The sequence below is a fragment of the Telmatherina bonti genome, assembly GCF_933228915.1.
Source record: "Telmatherina bonti genome assembly, chromosome: 2".
Classification (NCBI taxonomy): domain Eukaryota; kingdom Metazoa; phylum Chordata; class Actinopteri; order Atheriniformes; family Telmatherinidae; genus Telmatherina; species Telmatherina bonti.
The window spans coordinates 27531423-27547869 of record NC_136620.1 but is presented as its reverse complement, the minus strand read 5'-3'; the positions used below and the strand labels follow the sequence as shown (position 1 = coordinate 27547869).

Sequence of the window (16447 nt, the reverse complement as noted above, 5' to 3'; positions counted from 1 at the left end):
CCCAGTCCCACTCACCCCTTCTTGTGTGAATGCCAATCACTGGCAGGAAGATAGTTATTTAAGCCATGTCAAATCAGGCGCATGACGACAAGCAATATGCCAACAACACTTGAAGTGTGTGTTGCAGTCATAGGATGCACAACAGCAAGTCTAACAAAAAAAGACGTTTCAAACGGCAAAGAGGTACATGGTTTTTTTTGTTTGTTTGTTTTCAGCACAGAAATGAACATTAATTTCCACTAACTGAGGATTGTGAAAACATCTTTTTTTATGTATTTGCATTTTCAATCCTTCCTTCTATTTTAAGCATGCTCCTTGTTTCCCCTCCATCCCCTTCAGTTGCTCTTTTTTAGCTTCCTAATGACCAACAGCGTATCAGGGGGCCATCAGTAGTGACATCTTTCATTGTACAGCTTCAGAACCAATGACATTTCAACCATGGGAAAATAAAGATATGCAAATTTGATCTCATTAACATTTGCATTACCTGTTTGAATAATCACACTTCTGACAAGACTGCAATTAAGCAAGATTGATGCAAAGTTCAGGGTTAGGAGACCATATATATTGGGTCTTGGATCAGATTTATATGTGTCTTATGAATGCTTAGTGTGCCAGATAAGAGGACTGATCTCTGTCAATGGAGAAGGTCATTCAGGAGCTACAAATATCTTTGGATAATTTGTTTAAAATAATTTTTTTTAAAAAAGAAAGAAAGAAAACTAGTTATTTTAAACAGTTAGTAATTATTTCTTTTAAATAGTTATTTGTTATTTGGTACATGACTAATTTTTATAAAGTATATTTGAATTAGATTTAAAGAAAAGTCCTTTAAGCAGACAGACCTTAAGGTCAACAATTAGGTCAACTGTTAAAGATAAATTGACTGACCTCCTGACCCAGTTAACAGTTGCATAGGTAGTCAGGATTAGACTCTGTCTTCAAGGAAGCTGAGTGGACTGAAGCTCACCTTGAGACAGCCTGACAGAAGACAATCACATGCTTTTCACAGTTTACAGTTTCTAAATATATCATCCCACTGCTAATAAGACGGCTGACTGCAGTTTGTTATTGTTTTTAATTCTTACTTGTTTTTTACTCAAATAGTAAAATTTACTGTATACATTAATAATCATATGGACAGTCTGAATGCTTGCATGTACCAAAATATTTATCTTCAATAAACAGTTTATATTAAATTAACATAACAAATGCATCTTAGATGCAAATTTAATACAGAGCCTTAAAATGGGTAAATGCTGATGTGTTAACAACTCTTGCTGTTAAAAGTGTCACTCAGGGAAGTATTAAATCAAAACATTTTCCATAAATCATTCTGGTGTGATCTACTGGATTTATGCCATCTGGTCAGTATGACATTGTTAATTTAATTTTACCCCTAACAGACATGCATGTATTTCCAATCAGATTTTAGGCAAGCGTCACTCTGAGTCTAGTGAAGGAAGTCAGTTTCAAGAACTCAAAACACAGTTCCCAATCCAAATGAGGGCTACTGTAGTGGCCACATCCACACACAGTGTATGCTTCTATCTTATCAAGAAGGAAAACATTTTGATTAATGTAGCATAAATGCTTCTTAAAATAACATCAACATTTCATAGTGACATTTTGCAATAAAAACAGAGATGTGAAAAGAAAATTACAAAATTATTCCAAGAAAGATTTTTTTGTGTATGATGTGTGCAAGTTTTTTGTCAGCACCTGGACATTGCTGATTGATGTGTGTCCATTGTGAATTAAAGGAAAGTTTAACAGGTTTTTCCACACCAAACCATAATTCTCTTCCAATGCAAAATAAATAGTTTTGGTAACTAAATCTAACCAAACAGTCAACTGGTAGGAAATTTTACCCCAAAACGTGTTGTATCTGGTTGATGATAATTATATTAATATGAAAAATATTATACTTAAAAGTTGTAACTCATATCATATGTATTTGTCAGTCATAGAAATATGAAAAGTAGAAATTATGGTTGTATGTTGGAAAAAATATGGGACAAATTAGCTTGTATTATTACAGACTTTTTGTTTTTATCTTTTATCTGTTTATTTGTATTCAGCCAGTTCTAATAAAGTCTGTAGGGCAGCAGACATTGGATTTGACCTCAAATAGGAAGATGGACTCATGTTATATGTTAGACGATCACCCAGATAGACTGTGTAACCTCTGAACTCAGGCGCTGGAGAAGCTTGCCAGACCACACGTGCCTACAAAATTAAGACTTGATTCTATTTGTAAATGTAGGTCAGACAAGGGTGTGGTATTTACTGTTTACTGGAAACCTCTACCTGTCTAACAGGAGATTATCTTTGTGTCGTCATCTTTGCTCACTGGCACTGAGGAGGGATGTCTGGCCTAACTGGCATATGATTTTACACCAAACATGGGATGGCAGCACAATGGCACAACCCTTTAACAACAACAAAACAAGTACAACTAAACTGATGTCCAATGTTTTCTTTGCTTTAATGGGTTCAAGAGTTTACTTTGCTCATGCTTGGGTAGGGAAATCCCAGAATATATTACACGTTATTTATTCTCATTATGCTGTTTAAAAAAAACAATAACCATCAAACAGCAAGAAATACAGCTGGATTGTTTATTTAATAAAAGAGAGAGAGAGAAAAAGACAAATTTACCCCCAAAGTCCCCAGACTGGTGATGTTAATGTTCGGGCTTGGGCATCAGTAACAGTGTCATCTCTTGGCCACCCCCCTCTCTGTCATGAAATGGTCCAGCCCTGATTTGCATAAGTTGTCTGCGGGTAGCTTCATGACCAGCAGGGGTAGGTTAGGAGAAAGGAGTGCATGTGGAGTATACACACATGAGACACGGTAAGAGGAGCAGTGTGTGGACTGTATAGTAAGCTTGGAGTCTTGCACTGAACCAGACAGAGTTATGTACTGTGCTCATCCTGTCTCAGGCACAGGGAACAACTCATTGATGTACTGCTACAACATGAAACCAGTAAGTACATTTGTTTTTTTAATTTATTTATTTTTTTATTTTGCTTTTTTTCCTGCTTATTCTCCACAGGTTTGGCAACATGACACTGTCAGTGTGTTTAGAGATAAATCAGTTGCACTCGTATGGTGTTTTCTTGTTTGCTGTGTGTGTGTGTGTGTGTGTGTGTGTGTGTGTGTGTGTGTGTGTGTGTGTGTGTGTGTGTGCGCGCGCGTGTGTGTGTGTGTGTGTGTGTGCTTTAATAGATGAACAAATTTACCTCAGAAAGAAACACATTTACTCTTGAAACTTATATCAAAGTTGAAGCTTTTTATTTGCATCATTTTGTCAAATCAATATCCATTTTTGTAAGACCCTGAGGTGGTTGTGAGAATGTTTCCTAAATTGCACAGAAAATTTGCTCCAACGCCATGCTGTTTTATGTGTGTGTGTGTGTGTGTGTAAAAGTAAGAACAGCAGAAAGATCTGTGTTTTTAAAATTGTGTCAAGGTTGCAGCGCAGAAGAGTTACTGCAGAAGTTGTGGTCTGGATTTATTTTCTTCAAAACAATAAATAAGCAATATGAATCAAAACACTTCATAAACACCCAAATAAACATGCTAATTAATATTTTAACATATCTGACATCTGGAGGATATTTTAGGCTGGAAAATAACAAACAAACAAACAAACAAACAAATAAAAAAAAACAACTCATGTTAAAATTGCCATGATGAGACTTCCTGTTTGCTCAGTATCATATAAGCCTGGCAGCAGAAAACATCTTGACATGAAGCAGATCTCTTCTATTTCTATTTGATTTAACCCTGCTATGTTGGAGCAGTCCCTCCACCACTGCAGCCATTATCAAAGGCAGCTTTGATCTCTGAGAGACTAACCATATCCAGACATCGTGGATCACAGAGGCAGAAAATTGGTTGCATGTGGCTGGAGTTGCCCATGGTGGAGCAAAGCGTGGGCCTGGAATAGCAAGTTGATATTTCACTTATCATGCATCTTGATCATGTATACATACAAAGAGAAGGGTGATGCAGCTGCTTGTCTTTTTTTTTTTTGTTGTTTTAAAAAATAAAATGTGCTTAGTTTTGGGTTTAAAAAGCTCTGCGCTTACAGATAATGTCATAAAAAATGGCTGTACAGAATGATCATCTCAAGATCCTATTGATTTATTGTATTTCCATTTCTTCTTATTTGCAGGTTGAACTGCAGAAAAAAGTCTATTATCATTTGTGATTTCATGATTGATGGGTCCTAAATCAATGATATGTTAAAAGAGGATACCATGGTGACGGCCCCTCTCCAGTGGGGGCCAGAGAGGGCGTACTGGGGCGGGGGTGTGACCATTATTAACGGGTCGCCTGCTATGCTGATGGTAAGGAGGACAATTGGCTTTATCCTCTGCCATATGCTGCCCATAGCGGCTCAGACGGGCCCGGTGTCGACAGGAGCTCCTCTGTTTGGCCAAGCCCACAATCACCATGGGACTCATGCCAGCCAGGGTCACGGCTGTGTGTGTATGTGTGTGTATACGTGCTTAAATGTGTGAGCCATGCACACGCATACTCAAGAGAGTCTTTAATAGCCTGCTTTACAGAACTTGTCGTCCGGGTAACTGACACCCCATTGATGCTGCGCAGGGAGGTTTATTTTCATTTCCTGGGGCACATCAAAGTAATTGAGAGAGGTGCAGGTGCAGCCCAGACCTCTTGGTGTGTTTGATTGAGCAAGCATGTGTTGGTGTGTTGCGTGAGTACATATGTACAGTTTATAGATATTGGCAGCAGTACATCGATTTAAAAGAATGAGAAGGGGGGGGAAAAAGTTTAAGTTTATTTCTTTGACCTGTTTGCTTTTAAGAATATTTAGTTCCTTACAGAGAAGGCTCTTGGGAGGAAACTTAGTTCTCTGTTTGGTGTCTTCCTGTGGACAAATCACAGGAAGGCTTGGAATTCAATTTTATTTTGGGGTGAACTGTATCCCAGTCGTCTGAAGCCAGCCGAACCTGATTGTGATTAGCGCAGGGATTTCTCATGGTGAATGGTTCCTAAATCCGGATGAGGAGGTGCATGGATCTGCAGCTTATGGATTATTGCAATAGCTCTAAGTGTGCATCAGCTCTCTGCTTTGTTTCTATAATGCTGTTGCTTCGACTCGCGATCACAGTATTCACACATGTCAGCCAGATAGGTTTGAGAAATTTTTTCTGTTTTTTGCTGTAGAGAATCTTCACTGTTTTATATCTTTTTAGGTTTATGGGCAGTCTTCCAGTACTGACACCATCAACCAGAACTCATCTTCACCTGCATCAAACAAGACCCCCAACAATGTGTTTGCAAGCACATTTTTTGGTGAGTTCAGTTCCTCCAAAACAATGATGTTTATTCATCCATGTAACATTTAACATTTCCATTCTGACCTATCATGCTTCTTGTAAGCCAGACTTTATAACTACCACACATACATACTCAGCATCATGTTTTATGAAACAGCCACATGACTGTGCCAGTGACCTGTTTTGTCTGCTCAGGGTTATAAAGGTGTAGCAGGGAATTATTTAAACCTTAGTGCAATTCTGCTACCCTCCTTTTAATCTGTGTTCCACGATTTGTTTTAAAAAATGTAAGCTGAAAACATGCATAAAAAACACAAAAAGACTGCACCCATGTGAGGCTTTTCTGTGGTAAAGTAAAAAAATAAATGCTATACTAACAATGCTATAATGTATTGTAATAACAATACAAATGCTGATGATCAGGAAGTATAGTGATTACTGTGTATTTAATATTTGTCATTTGAACATCTACCGGTAAGTACTAAATACATTAGAAAAGTCTGACTTGCTCAAAAGCAAGGTGTTCAACAAACTGAAGATCTGACCTGTTAAAATGTCACAAAGGGACCACATGTCGATAAATTTGAAGGTTGACCAGTTGGTCCATTTTCTGATCACTTTCCCTGCTTCATGCATTAGATATTGGTCCTGCAGCATGACTGAATAGAATTAGAATTAACTAAAGAAGAACTCTGATACTTGACTAATTATGTCTCCATAATATTTTCATACACATTTTAAAGCTGCGCCTTAGAGAATCACATTGGAAACTGCAATAGCTGCTAAAACTTGAGATGGTTTTATTCATGAATTCATTTATTCATTTTCTGCACCACTTAGTTCCATCTGAGGTCGCAGGGAAGCTTGAGCCTATCCACCCTGAATAGGTTGCCAGTCCACTGCAAGAGATGGTTTAGCCTTTAAAAAATACACGACTCAGATTTGTGATCCCAGAAAATTAATACCAAAACTCTCTGAACAGGAAGATTAATTATAATGTACCTCACCCCTTAGTTGTTGCTCAGGAAATTATTCCTGTTTTAATGTCCCCAAAATTAAGTTTCTAGTCAGCAGCCACTTCTGTTTATTAGAGCTATGAACGGTGTGGGATATATCGCCACCTGCTGACAACACATAACAAACTAGTTGATTTGCTCCAATGTGAGAATTGGATGCAAAATTACCACGAAGATTTTAAAAAATGACCGCAAAGAGATACAGAAGATACCCACAATGTGATGCGGTCTCACAGCAGAATGTAAAACAACTTCACTCGTCAGGGCTGTAAATTCCTCACACCTTTACTTTGCAAAATGTGACACTACCAACCACACTGAAAATGCCGAGAAAAAAAAAAAAAAATCTATAAATTTTCAATGTTTACAAAATGTTACTGCCAACTGGTTATTTTGTAAACTGTAACAGGCTTAAGTTTTCTTCTTTGTAAATCTTTTTAAAAGGAAATGCATAAATTTATGCATAAATTTGATTAGGAGATGAAGGGATGGTTGGTGGTTTTACATCACAGAATGCAATTAAAAGTCCCATTTCCTTAAATAATATACTGCAAATTAGTGCAAATTTCCAAAACAAACGTGGCTTTTAAATATTTCCGAGTGACTCTGAATTACAAATTTGATGTAAGATTAATTTAATGATACAATATGGAAAAAATATTTTTTAAAAAAACATATAACTGTGACAGAACATGTAACACCTAAAAAATAATCACAAAGATAAAGAAAACCTACTGATATGTGACAGATGAAAACATCCAAAATTATCACAGGGAGATGCATTGGTAGCAGTTAGGATGTAAAGTAATAAAAAATACAAGAATAAGCAACACAAAAGAAAAAAAAACTTTTGGCTTACAGTCTTCCATCAAACATGCTTTGTAAAATTAATTTCAGTCTGTGAAACTTAGTGATAGGACTCCGTTGGTTTCAGGAGCCCACTCTGCTTCACAACACCATGGCTGGCTGTTTAAGATGCAGTGCCAGTGCAAGCTATAACACTGTTCTTCATTTCAGAGGGGATGTGCAATTCGGCTGACATCTGGAATGCCGTAAATGGGTTGAACCAGCAGGGCTATGAAGGTGCGCTGGGAGCAACCTCGACCCACCAAACACAGCTGGGAAGCTACAGCAGCCTGCAGCCAACACACAATCACCTGGTGAGCTTACCTTCACCACCCTGGATGTTGACATTAAGGAGATTTTTTTTTTTTTTTTACCCTTGTGGTTTTAACTTTGTGTATGGCAACTGTTTAGGACTTCTCTCCACATTCAGCTGTGAGCACTGACATGAACAGGAGTCTTCCACCTATGTCCACTTTCCATCGAAACAATACAGTACCTCGCACTCCTTCAGTCAACACCACAGAGAATTCGACAGGTGAGGACATTAACTTTTATAAAAGGATTCTGTCCCCCTTTCATTCTGTAAACTACATTTAAAAAAAATAATTATTAAGTAAATGTCTTTGTTCGGTCTCAGGTAGCCATGGAAATGTGTCAGGAGCATCACAGACAGGTGACACCCTGGGAAAAGCTCTGGCATCTGTGAGTATGAGCCAACACAATCCCATTAGACCAGCTCATCTATGCCCTGTTATGTTCAAACAGTTAGGTCAGAGCATAAAACCATAAAACCCCAAAGGTATAATGCTAAACTTCCCTGCCAGTAACAGGGCAGTGCATATTAAAGAACAAGTACTCTCATGCCGCACTTTCGGCAAGACTTTTTTATTGGCTGCAGACTTGTAAAATGACCAGAATTGATGAGTTTAGTTTGGGTTACGAGAGCGCGGCGGGTGAGCTCTGAGGGTTTGTGGCTGCAGCTGTAAAAAGCCAACACAGAAATGACAAGTTGTGCTTTTAAAATGATCCATGCCCTGGTCCCACTTCTCCCGCTCCTTCTCTCTGTCAGATTTATTCGCCCGATCACACCAGCAGCAGCTTCCCCTCCAGCTCTTCCACACCAGTGAGGTCTCCGTCCCCACTGCCAAACGTAGCCGAGGCTGCAGGTAAACTGGAGGAAAACCTTTGTGCTGCAAAGCTTCAATAATATGTCGAATCATTTGTTCATTCCTCTGCTTTGATTTGGCTGCTTTCTTCCCCTCAGGAACCAACATGTGGACCCGCGGTTCAGTTCAGGCACCAGTCTCACCACACTATGAGTCCTCGCTCATATCAATGGTAAGGAGCAGCTCTACATCACTTTACAACTGGAGATTATCTTTGAAATCTATTATCTATTAAATGATTATTTTAAGTCAAGAGAATTGTAACAGATCTTGTCATATTAAAATATATAAGTAACTGAGGTTCTGTAGATCTTTTCATACCATTACAATAATTTAACATCAATGATATCATGATTAAGTAATGTCATTTTTGCAATGTGTATAATTTGTGTAACTTTAAGTTTTCCTAGAAGTATCAAACTAAGGAAAATTGACATATTTTGGGGATGTTGCTGGTTTTACTGTAGTTTTAGGAAAAACTATGTTTAGTTTGTAGCTAGACTGAACTTCAGTCAGTTTAAAGGGGATTGTTTTCCACCAAATTTCAGTGACATGTATTGAAACACTGTTAATGGTTTTTCAGATCCTATTGGATCACACTGAGAAGTAGAAATAGTTTTTCCTCTGCTTTGTGTTTGTTTAATATTATGTAGGTTTTGTTTAAGGTTTAAGTGTGAGACTGTGAGAATGTTTGAATGTATAATTGGACCCTGAAAACACACATATGGACCCTCCAGTGAACTGCAGGTTAGCTTAACATAACAGAGGGTAAGACCAGTTTTGGCTTTCCTGTAACAAACCACATTAATTTCTCTCTGAGTCTCACTAATTTGATTATTCATTCCAAATTCCAAAACTAAAAGGCAAAAGAAATGTTCTTATCATACCAAGCGACTTGTACACAACTAATTTTCCTCCAGAACAGAGGAAGACTAGTTGTCTCTTGTCAGAAATCGGCGATCCTCTCATCTAGTGAAGACATTTAATAACATTTTCACCCAAAATATGAAACCTTTCCCTTCAAGGTTTCTTTGGAGAAAACTAGATTGTAAACTTGCTTAAACAGAAGTTGTATTTATATGTAATTGAGCAGATGCCGAAACTCATATTTTTAAAAATTGTCTCCTTGAATTTTCAGTCCCAGGTGGAGGACCGCCTGGACAGACTGGATGATGTAATCCATGTTCTGAGGAACCACGCAGTAGGACCCACAGCCGGTCTACTCACTGACATCCACGACCTGCTGAACCAATCACATCACTGCCACCCCGGCTCTGCCAGCACTGCACCGCTCACCTGTCACACTCCAGCCATGGTTAACAAACATTACTTTGAAGTATTTAAAGCAGGGCTCGGCCCTGTGCATGGAAATTCCATGTTGAGTGCTGCTGGTATTTAGTTTTAAGAATTTTCCGTCAGCTATGTCTGCATGTTTTCCTCATGTAAAGGTTGTTGTCCTTGAAATAGGAAACTGGGCACAATGGGAGAGCACTGTAATGTGTCGCCCTTGTATGGAAAGTGTACAGTATGTGCAGACTCTGAATCCATTGTAGGGTGATGGGGATGGCAGGATTGTGAACTCTTGTTCCAACATGTTTCCTTTCCAGCAGACCAGGGGATTTTAGCCCAGCTGGAGTGGAAGTTCACAGTATTTTTCAGGGGAAAGGGGTCTTTATTTTAATCCTTTGGTAGAGGGGGTATTAAATTCTTCTACTTTTTTTTAAACCAAATGATGTGTCAGATAGAAATGGATCATTCCTGAAGAGAATTAGGGGTATGTTTAGGGAGCATGTAGTAGTTTTAAGAGAAGGATTAAGATTGTCTGAGATTAAATTAATTCTGCAGAGCCAGAGATCTACTCTGCGTTACTTTGGAAATGGGTGGGCAGATGGTGGTTTTGTGACTTATATGTCACTGGTTGGATATTGTAAGTGAATGGCCGTCTTAGAAAGATTTATGGAGTCACAAGATTGTTAACACTCAACATTTAGAGGATCTTCATAAGTGGAATATGCTGCCATACACACATTTATCTCATCTGGTTGTTTGTGTGTCATAAAGGTTGAAACTGTCACGATGAACAACAACCACTCGGCCCTCCAGAACCGCATACAGAATGGCCACCCATACCCACCCAGACAGAGGGCCACACTGCAGGCTCTTCAAGGAGGAGGAGGAGGAGGTAAATGCAAGTTATTCATCTCAAATATCAACCACTGATTTCATACATTTGACCTTGTTTGTCTGATTTTTTTTTTTTTTCCATTACTCAAAACATTCATTATTTTGTGTGACCTCTTGCAGGCGGTTTAGGACTTCAGAGTAATTTGGAGCTTAAGATGGAAGGCAGGGAAAGGGAAGAGATGATGCACACCAGTCATGGCCACAGCCCAGACAGCCTGAGATCAGATGAGGAGAGTGAGCTCAAAACACATGGAGAAAACAGCGCAAGAAACAGGTAAAACTGTGCTATCTCAAAGTATAAGACCGAATAGCATTCAGATGTTAAATCAACCTTTAAATGATGTGTCACAACCTGCAGTGAATTAAAAAAAAAAAAAAAAAAAAAAAAAGGCCAAACAATAGGCAGCATAACCCATTAATAAAAATGTTACACAAAGTCCCTTCAGTAAACACAAGGAGATCCATCTTCGGTCTGATTCATTTAAAATACTTTCCGACCTCCTGCTTTGAAGGACAGCTGGGGGAGCTGGATGGGCCCTGCCTCTCATTTTTCTTCATGTTGTATCAAGCTGCAGTTAATTGCATGTAAGAAAAAACCAATAAGAACAGCGGCCATAGTTTCCCTTTCATGCATAAGGCATCAATGATAGAAAGGTGTAATTTTGTTTACCTCCTTTAAAGTCCCAACCAAGAAAAAATTGTCAGAATTTTTTTTATTTGAAGAATTTGTTTGGTATTTTAGCAAAAAATATCTAACTAACTAACTTAGGTAATTATTTAATTAATACATATTAAAACTTCTTAGTGACATGTCAAATTTGTTGTAATGCAGAAGATAGCCACCAGACAAATATTAGATTGTATACGAGAGCGTTTTAAGTAAGATTTCGCCATAAAGTTATACCCTAGTTTAAAAAGAAAAAGAAAAACATAGAATAACATAGAACAAGTCTTCCCACAGAGTGATAACATCCATCAACAGTCATCAAGACCGAAACTGAGTCTGTTTCTGTTAATATTTTTTTTACATAATTCTTGATTTACCTACATCTGATATTTTCAATCTTTCATCTAGCTCTCAGAAAACAATATTATACCAATGTTATGTTACTGAAACCCCCTAAAGTATTACAAAAAAAGAAGGGTGTTTCAGGAGACGGAACTTCTGTGATTTATTGCAGTTTTATCATGTTCTGCTTCATTTATTTGCCAATTATTGTTCATAAATAAACATCAGCCTACAGATTGGACTAAAACAAAAACTTACCTGATTCAAGATGTAATGTCAGTATACTGAAAGTAAAAAGTTAAAACTTTCAGTATAAACATGGTTTGAAACAGTTTTTGATGAGAGTTGTAAAATTCAGCGCACATCCTGGTTTCTCGATTTTCAGAGGCCAGTTCAGGACAAACCTCTTTTATGATATCTGCCATGATATCTAAGTGCATGTTTTTAATTTATTTAAGTGATATCAGAAATGACATATTGACCTCCAGCAGCAATTTTCTATCGAGCATGTTTATTTAGTCTTTAAATGGTATTGATTGTTGAGCTGTGATCCACAGAACAAATCAGATTTTATTAGATGACCTCAGGAAATGAAACATACTGTTGTTTTGGCTCATTGACCAGCAGAGGGCAGAAAAATCCACAGTATAACTTAATAAAACTAAACACACCTTACTTTTTATTTTTAAATGCACATTGTTCAGCTTGAATATGAAGTTTGACTACGTTTATTCTCTACTCATATCTTGCTGTAGTATCCACGAGGATGAGGATCTGAGTCCAGAGCAGAAGGCCGAGCGTGAACGAGAGAGGAGGATGGCCAACAATGCTCGTGAGCGTCTGCGTGTGCGGGACATCAACGAGGCCTTCAAGGAACTGGGTCACATGTGTCAGCTGCACCTGAAGAGCGAGAAACCACAGACCAAACTGCTGGTGCTGCACCAGGCCGTGGCTGTGATCCTCAGCTTGGAGCAACAAGTCAGAGGTCAGTGGGCAGGTGGTGCTGTGTGTCCTGCTGTCATGTTCATTCTCATGTTTAAAATATCACATCTACTAATGCAACTCTTAGTCTCTTGCTGTTATTTCTGAATATATATGTATATATATATATAGTATATGTGTATTATATTATATTTTATATATATATGTGTATTATAATATACTCTATATATATATATATATATATATATATATATATGTGTATTATAATATACTCTATATATATATATATATATGTGTATTATAATATACTCTATATATATATATATATATGTGTATTATAATATACTCTATATATATATATATATATATATATATATATATATATATATATATATATATATATATATATATATATATATATATATATGTGTATTATAATATACTCTATATATATATATATATATGTGTATTATAATATACTCTATATATATATATATATATATATAGAGTATATTATAATACACATATATATATATATATATAGAGTATATTATAATACACATATATATATATATATATATATATATATATATATATATATATGTGTATTATAATATACTCTATATATATATATATATATATATAGAGTATATTATAATACACATATATATATATATATATAGAGTATATTATAATACACATATATATATATATATATATATATATATATATATATATATATATATATATATATATATATATATATATGTGTATTATAATATACTCTATATATATATATATATATGTGTATTATAATATACTCTATATATATATATATATATATATATATATATATATATATATATATATATATATATATATATATGTGTATTATAATATACTCTATATATATATATATATATATATATATATATATATATATATATATATATATATATATATATATATATATATATATATATATATATATATATATATATATATATATATATATATATATATATATATATATATATATAATATATATATATATATATGTGTATTATATTTTATATATATGTGTACCCTGCCTGTCGCCCAAAGCCAGCTGGGATAGGCTTCAGCTTCCCCGCAACCCTGAATTGGATGAAGCGGTTCAGAAAATGAATGAATGCTTTTAATTTATACAAGTACTGATTGTTTTTCTTTTGCATCCCATAGAGAGGAACCTGAATCCGAAGGCAGCGTGTTTGCGAAGAAGAGAAGAAGAAAAGGCGTCCGCTGTCATGACGGATCCACAGTCTGTGCATCTTGCTTTTCATCCAAGTCTGACAGACCCGGCAAACCCCATGGGCCACCTCTGAGCACCTGTTACCTGACAGATTATTCATCAGCAATTTAGCTCATACTGTTTTGTATCAGTTTATAAAATAAGTTTAAATAATGACCCAAACTAATTCATGCATTACAGTAAGATTTTGACTAACTTAAAATGCTGTCAAACTATGACTCCTAGTGGTTCCATTTCAAATATAGTCAAAGACTATATTTTGAGAAAAGTATTGTTTTTTTTAAATTCTTTTGTAATTTTAATAATGACATTGCACTGTCATTATTTCCTATATGCTGTTTTTTTTTTAATGTCCAGATGTTGAGTGAAGAACATCCATGGGCACCATCCAGCTGTGTTGGATGTCCAGTGTTCCCTGTGAAATGGTCTAGTACAGAGAGCCCATCAGCTCTGATAAGAAACATCATAAACATGCCATTGAACAATCATCTACTTGCTTCCCAAAACGGACTTTTTTTCTTTTTTTTTAACTTTGTGCCTGAATTTGACTTGTATCAGACAAATGCATTGTAAACTGCAGATGTTTTTGTACATATTTTGTATATTTATTGGTGATCTTTTTGCTCCAATATACCAGATTGGAAGAACTGTGGTGCGGCCTCAGTTTGGCAGAATCAGACGGGTTTGTTACCAACATGTCCAGCGCATCACTATTTACCACATACACTTTCCACTGAGCTCAGAGGACTGACCTTTTTGCATATATGTGTTTGCAGACAACATTTAGTTTGTCGCATGGTGTATGTGTGTGTGTGTGTGTGTGTGTGTGTGTGTGTGTGTGCATGTGAATCATTGTGTGTGAATGTTTCAGAGGTTTGAGCATTCTGTGAATGAACAGATCTCCAAGAATGATTTTTAACGTGTCCATCCTCTGTTGTATGTAAATCTGGTATATATAGTATATTTGTGTTATTGCACTGTTAACAGGACTATGTGTACAGAAACACTGATGGATGAAATCCCTCCACTTCTCAGTGTGTATTACTCTTTGGATGTAATCTATCTCTTTGCATGTTACAGTTTTTAATAGAGCTTTTTTTTTTTAAAGTTATAAGTTGTCTTTTATACAAATATTTTGAGCTAACTAATTTATTTAGTTGCTTTTGTTTATGAATTTACACAAGGACACTGTTTTGTGCAGTTTACTAGATGCAGCCTCATTTTATGCTGTGAACAGTACAGCATTGCAGAATATTCATGTTTGCATATCACACTGCTGAATATGATAACAATCTTATACTTAAATCATTACATGTACAGTATGTGTACAGTTTAAGGTAGTTTACAGGATGTGTCAATATAACATTGTAGCAATAAATGTTCTTTTTTTTCCAAATGATTTGAGTCTGTTTTCTGCAATGTAGGAGATTAAAACACTCATATCGAGAAGCTTTTTTGACAATACACTGTTAAGATGGTTAGGCATAAAAAGTACAACCTTCTCCAGCTGTAAAATTTTATATATCAAGACGATTAAAAAAACAAATGCTGGTCTTGTTACATCCAAAATTAGGTAAATGCAGCCTCAGATTACATTATTATTGTAAAAACTAAACAAAATGTAGATACATGGTATGAAGAACTAACTAGATCCCATTATTCAATAGTAGAACAATATTTCATTATGAGTTATATACTGTTTTTGCTAGATAAGTCACATAATAAGAAGTCATCTCCAATTGTAGTTCCGACTGAAGGAAATTGTCCCAGAACTCTTGTAGGTGGTTCAAATGCATCTTTGCAAACTTAAAGCCATGCTGTTGTGTTCTGTTCAGAGCAAAAAAAAACCCAACACTTTTTGTCTGTCAACCCCCCCAAACAGTACATTATTGTTCAGTCATTTTCTGATTGTTAAATCATAAATTCCAACACTTAACATGATAGGGCATAAGGAGTCCGAGATGTATCATTTTAAAATTTCTCTGAGGATTGTCTGACCTTAAGGCAAAGACTTGCTGCTCTCTTGGATAAATTGGGAATTTTTCTGAATCTGCATGTGGATAGTCTTCAAATAACCCTCCCCCAAATGTATGAACAGCAACAACTGCTTATAAGTTCATTTTTTTGTTGTTTTGTTTTCTTTCAAAACACAAGTGGCTGCATCACATTGGCAAAATTCTAAAACATTTGTTAATAAGATGCAATTGAGAAGTAAAATACGTCTTATTTTCACAACTTTTGTGGAGTAATGTGTCACTAGACCTTTTGCTTCTGATTTTGGTGTCGTTTTTGTTAAATACAATATCACATATTTTAACATATTGTATTGTCTTTCCTTAGACATGACCGAGCTGAAAGTCCTACTCAGAAACAGATGATCTTGTCTAATGTTCTGATACACGAGTATTTCTATACAAGATTTCTTTTTAGTGTCCCAATCCAACTTTAACATGAGATTTTCATTCTGTCAGAGTTTTCAAAGACAAATGTGAGGCAACAAATTGATGATGTTATAAAAAACCCCCAAACATCTAATTCGGCCATCTAAGGTTTGTGTCAGTTTTTCCACATAAGATGAGATGGAATATATATATATATATATATATATATATATATAATGATAATTTGAATATTAACAAAAAAAAAGATTATTTAAAAGGACACAATCTGAACAC

At 35.8% G+C, this 16447-nt stretch overlaps 1 protein-coding gene across 1 annotated transcript; it reads left to right on the top strand.

Moving 5' to 3' along the window:
- Positions 1–2920: 2920 nt before the first annotated feature.
- Positions 2921–13845, top strand: LOC306761207 (transcription factor 12-like; the record flags this gene model as incomplete). Its single annotated transcript, XM_079247310.1, has 12 exons — positions 2921–2989; positions 5235–5334; positions 7352–7494; positions 7592–7715; positions 7818–7882; positions 8250–8346; positions 8445–8518; positions 9485–9661; positions 10408–10528; positions 10651–10804; positions 12295–12524; positions 13703–13845. The coding sequence occupies 12 exons, from the start codon at positions 2921–2923 to the stop codon at positions 13843–13845; spliced, it is 1497 nt and encodes a 498-aa protein (XP_079103436.1).
- Positions 13846–16447: the final 2602 nt, after the last annotated feature.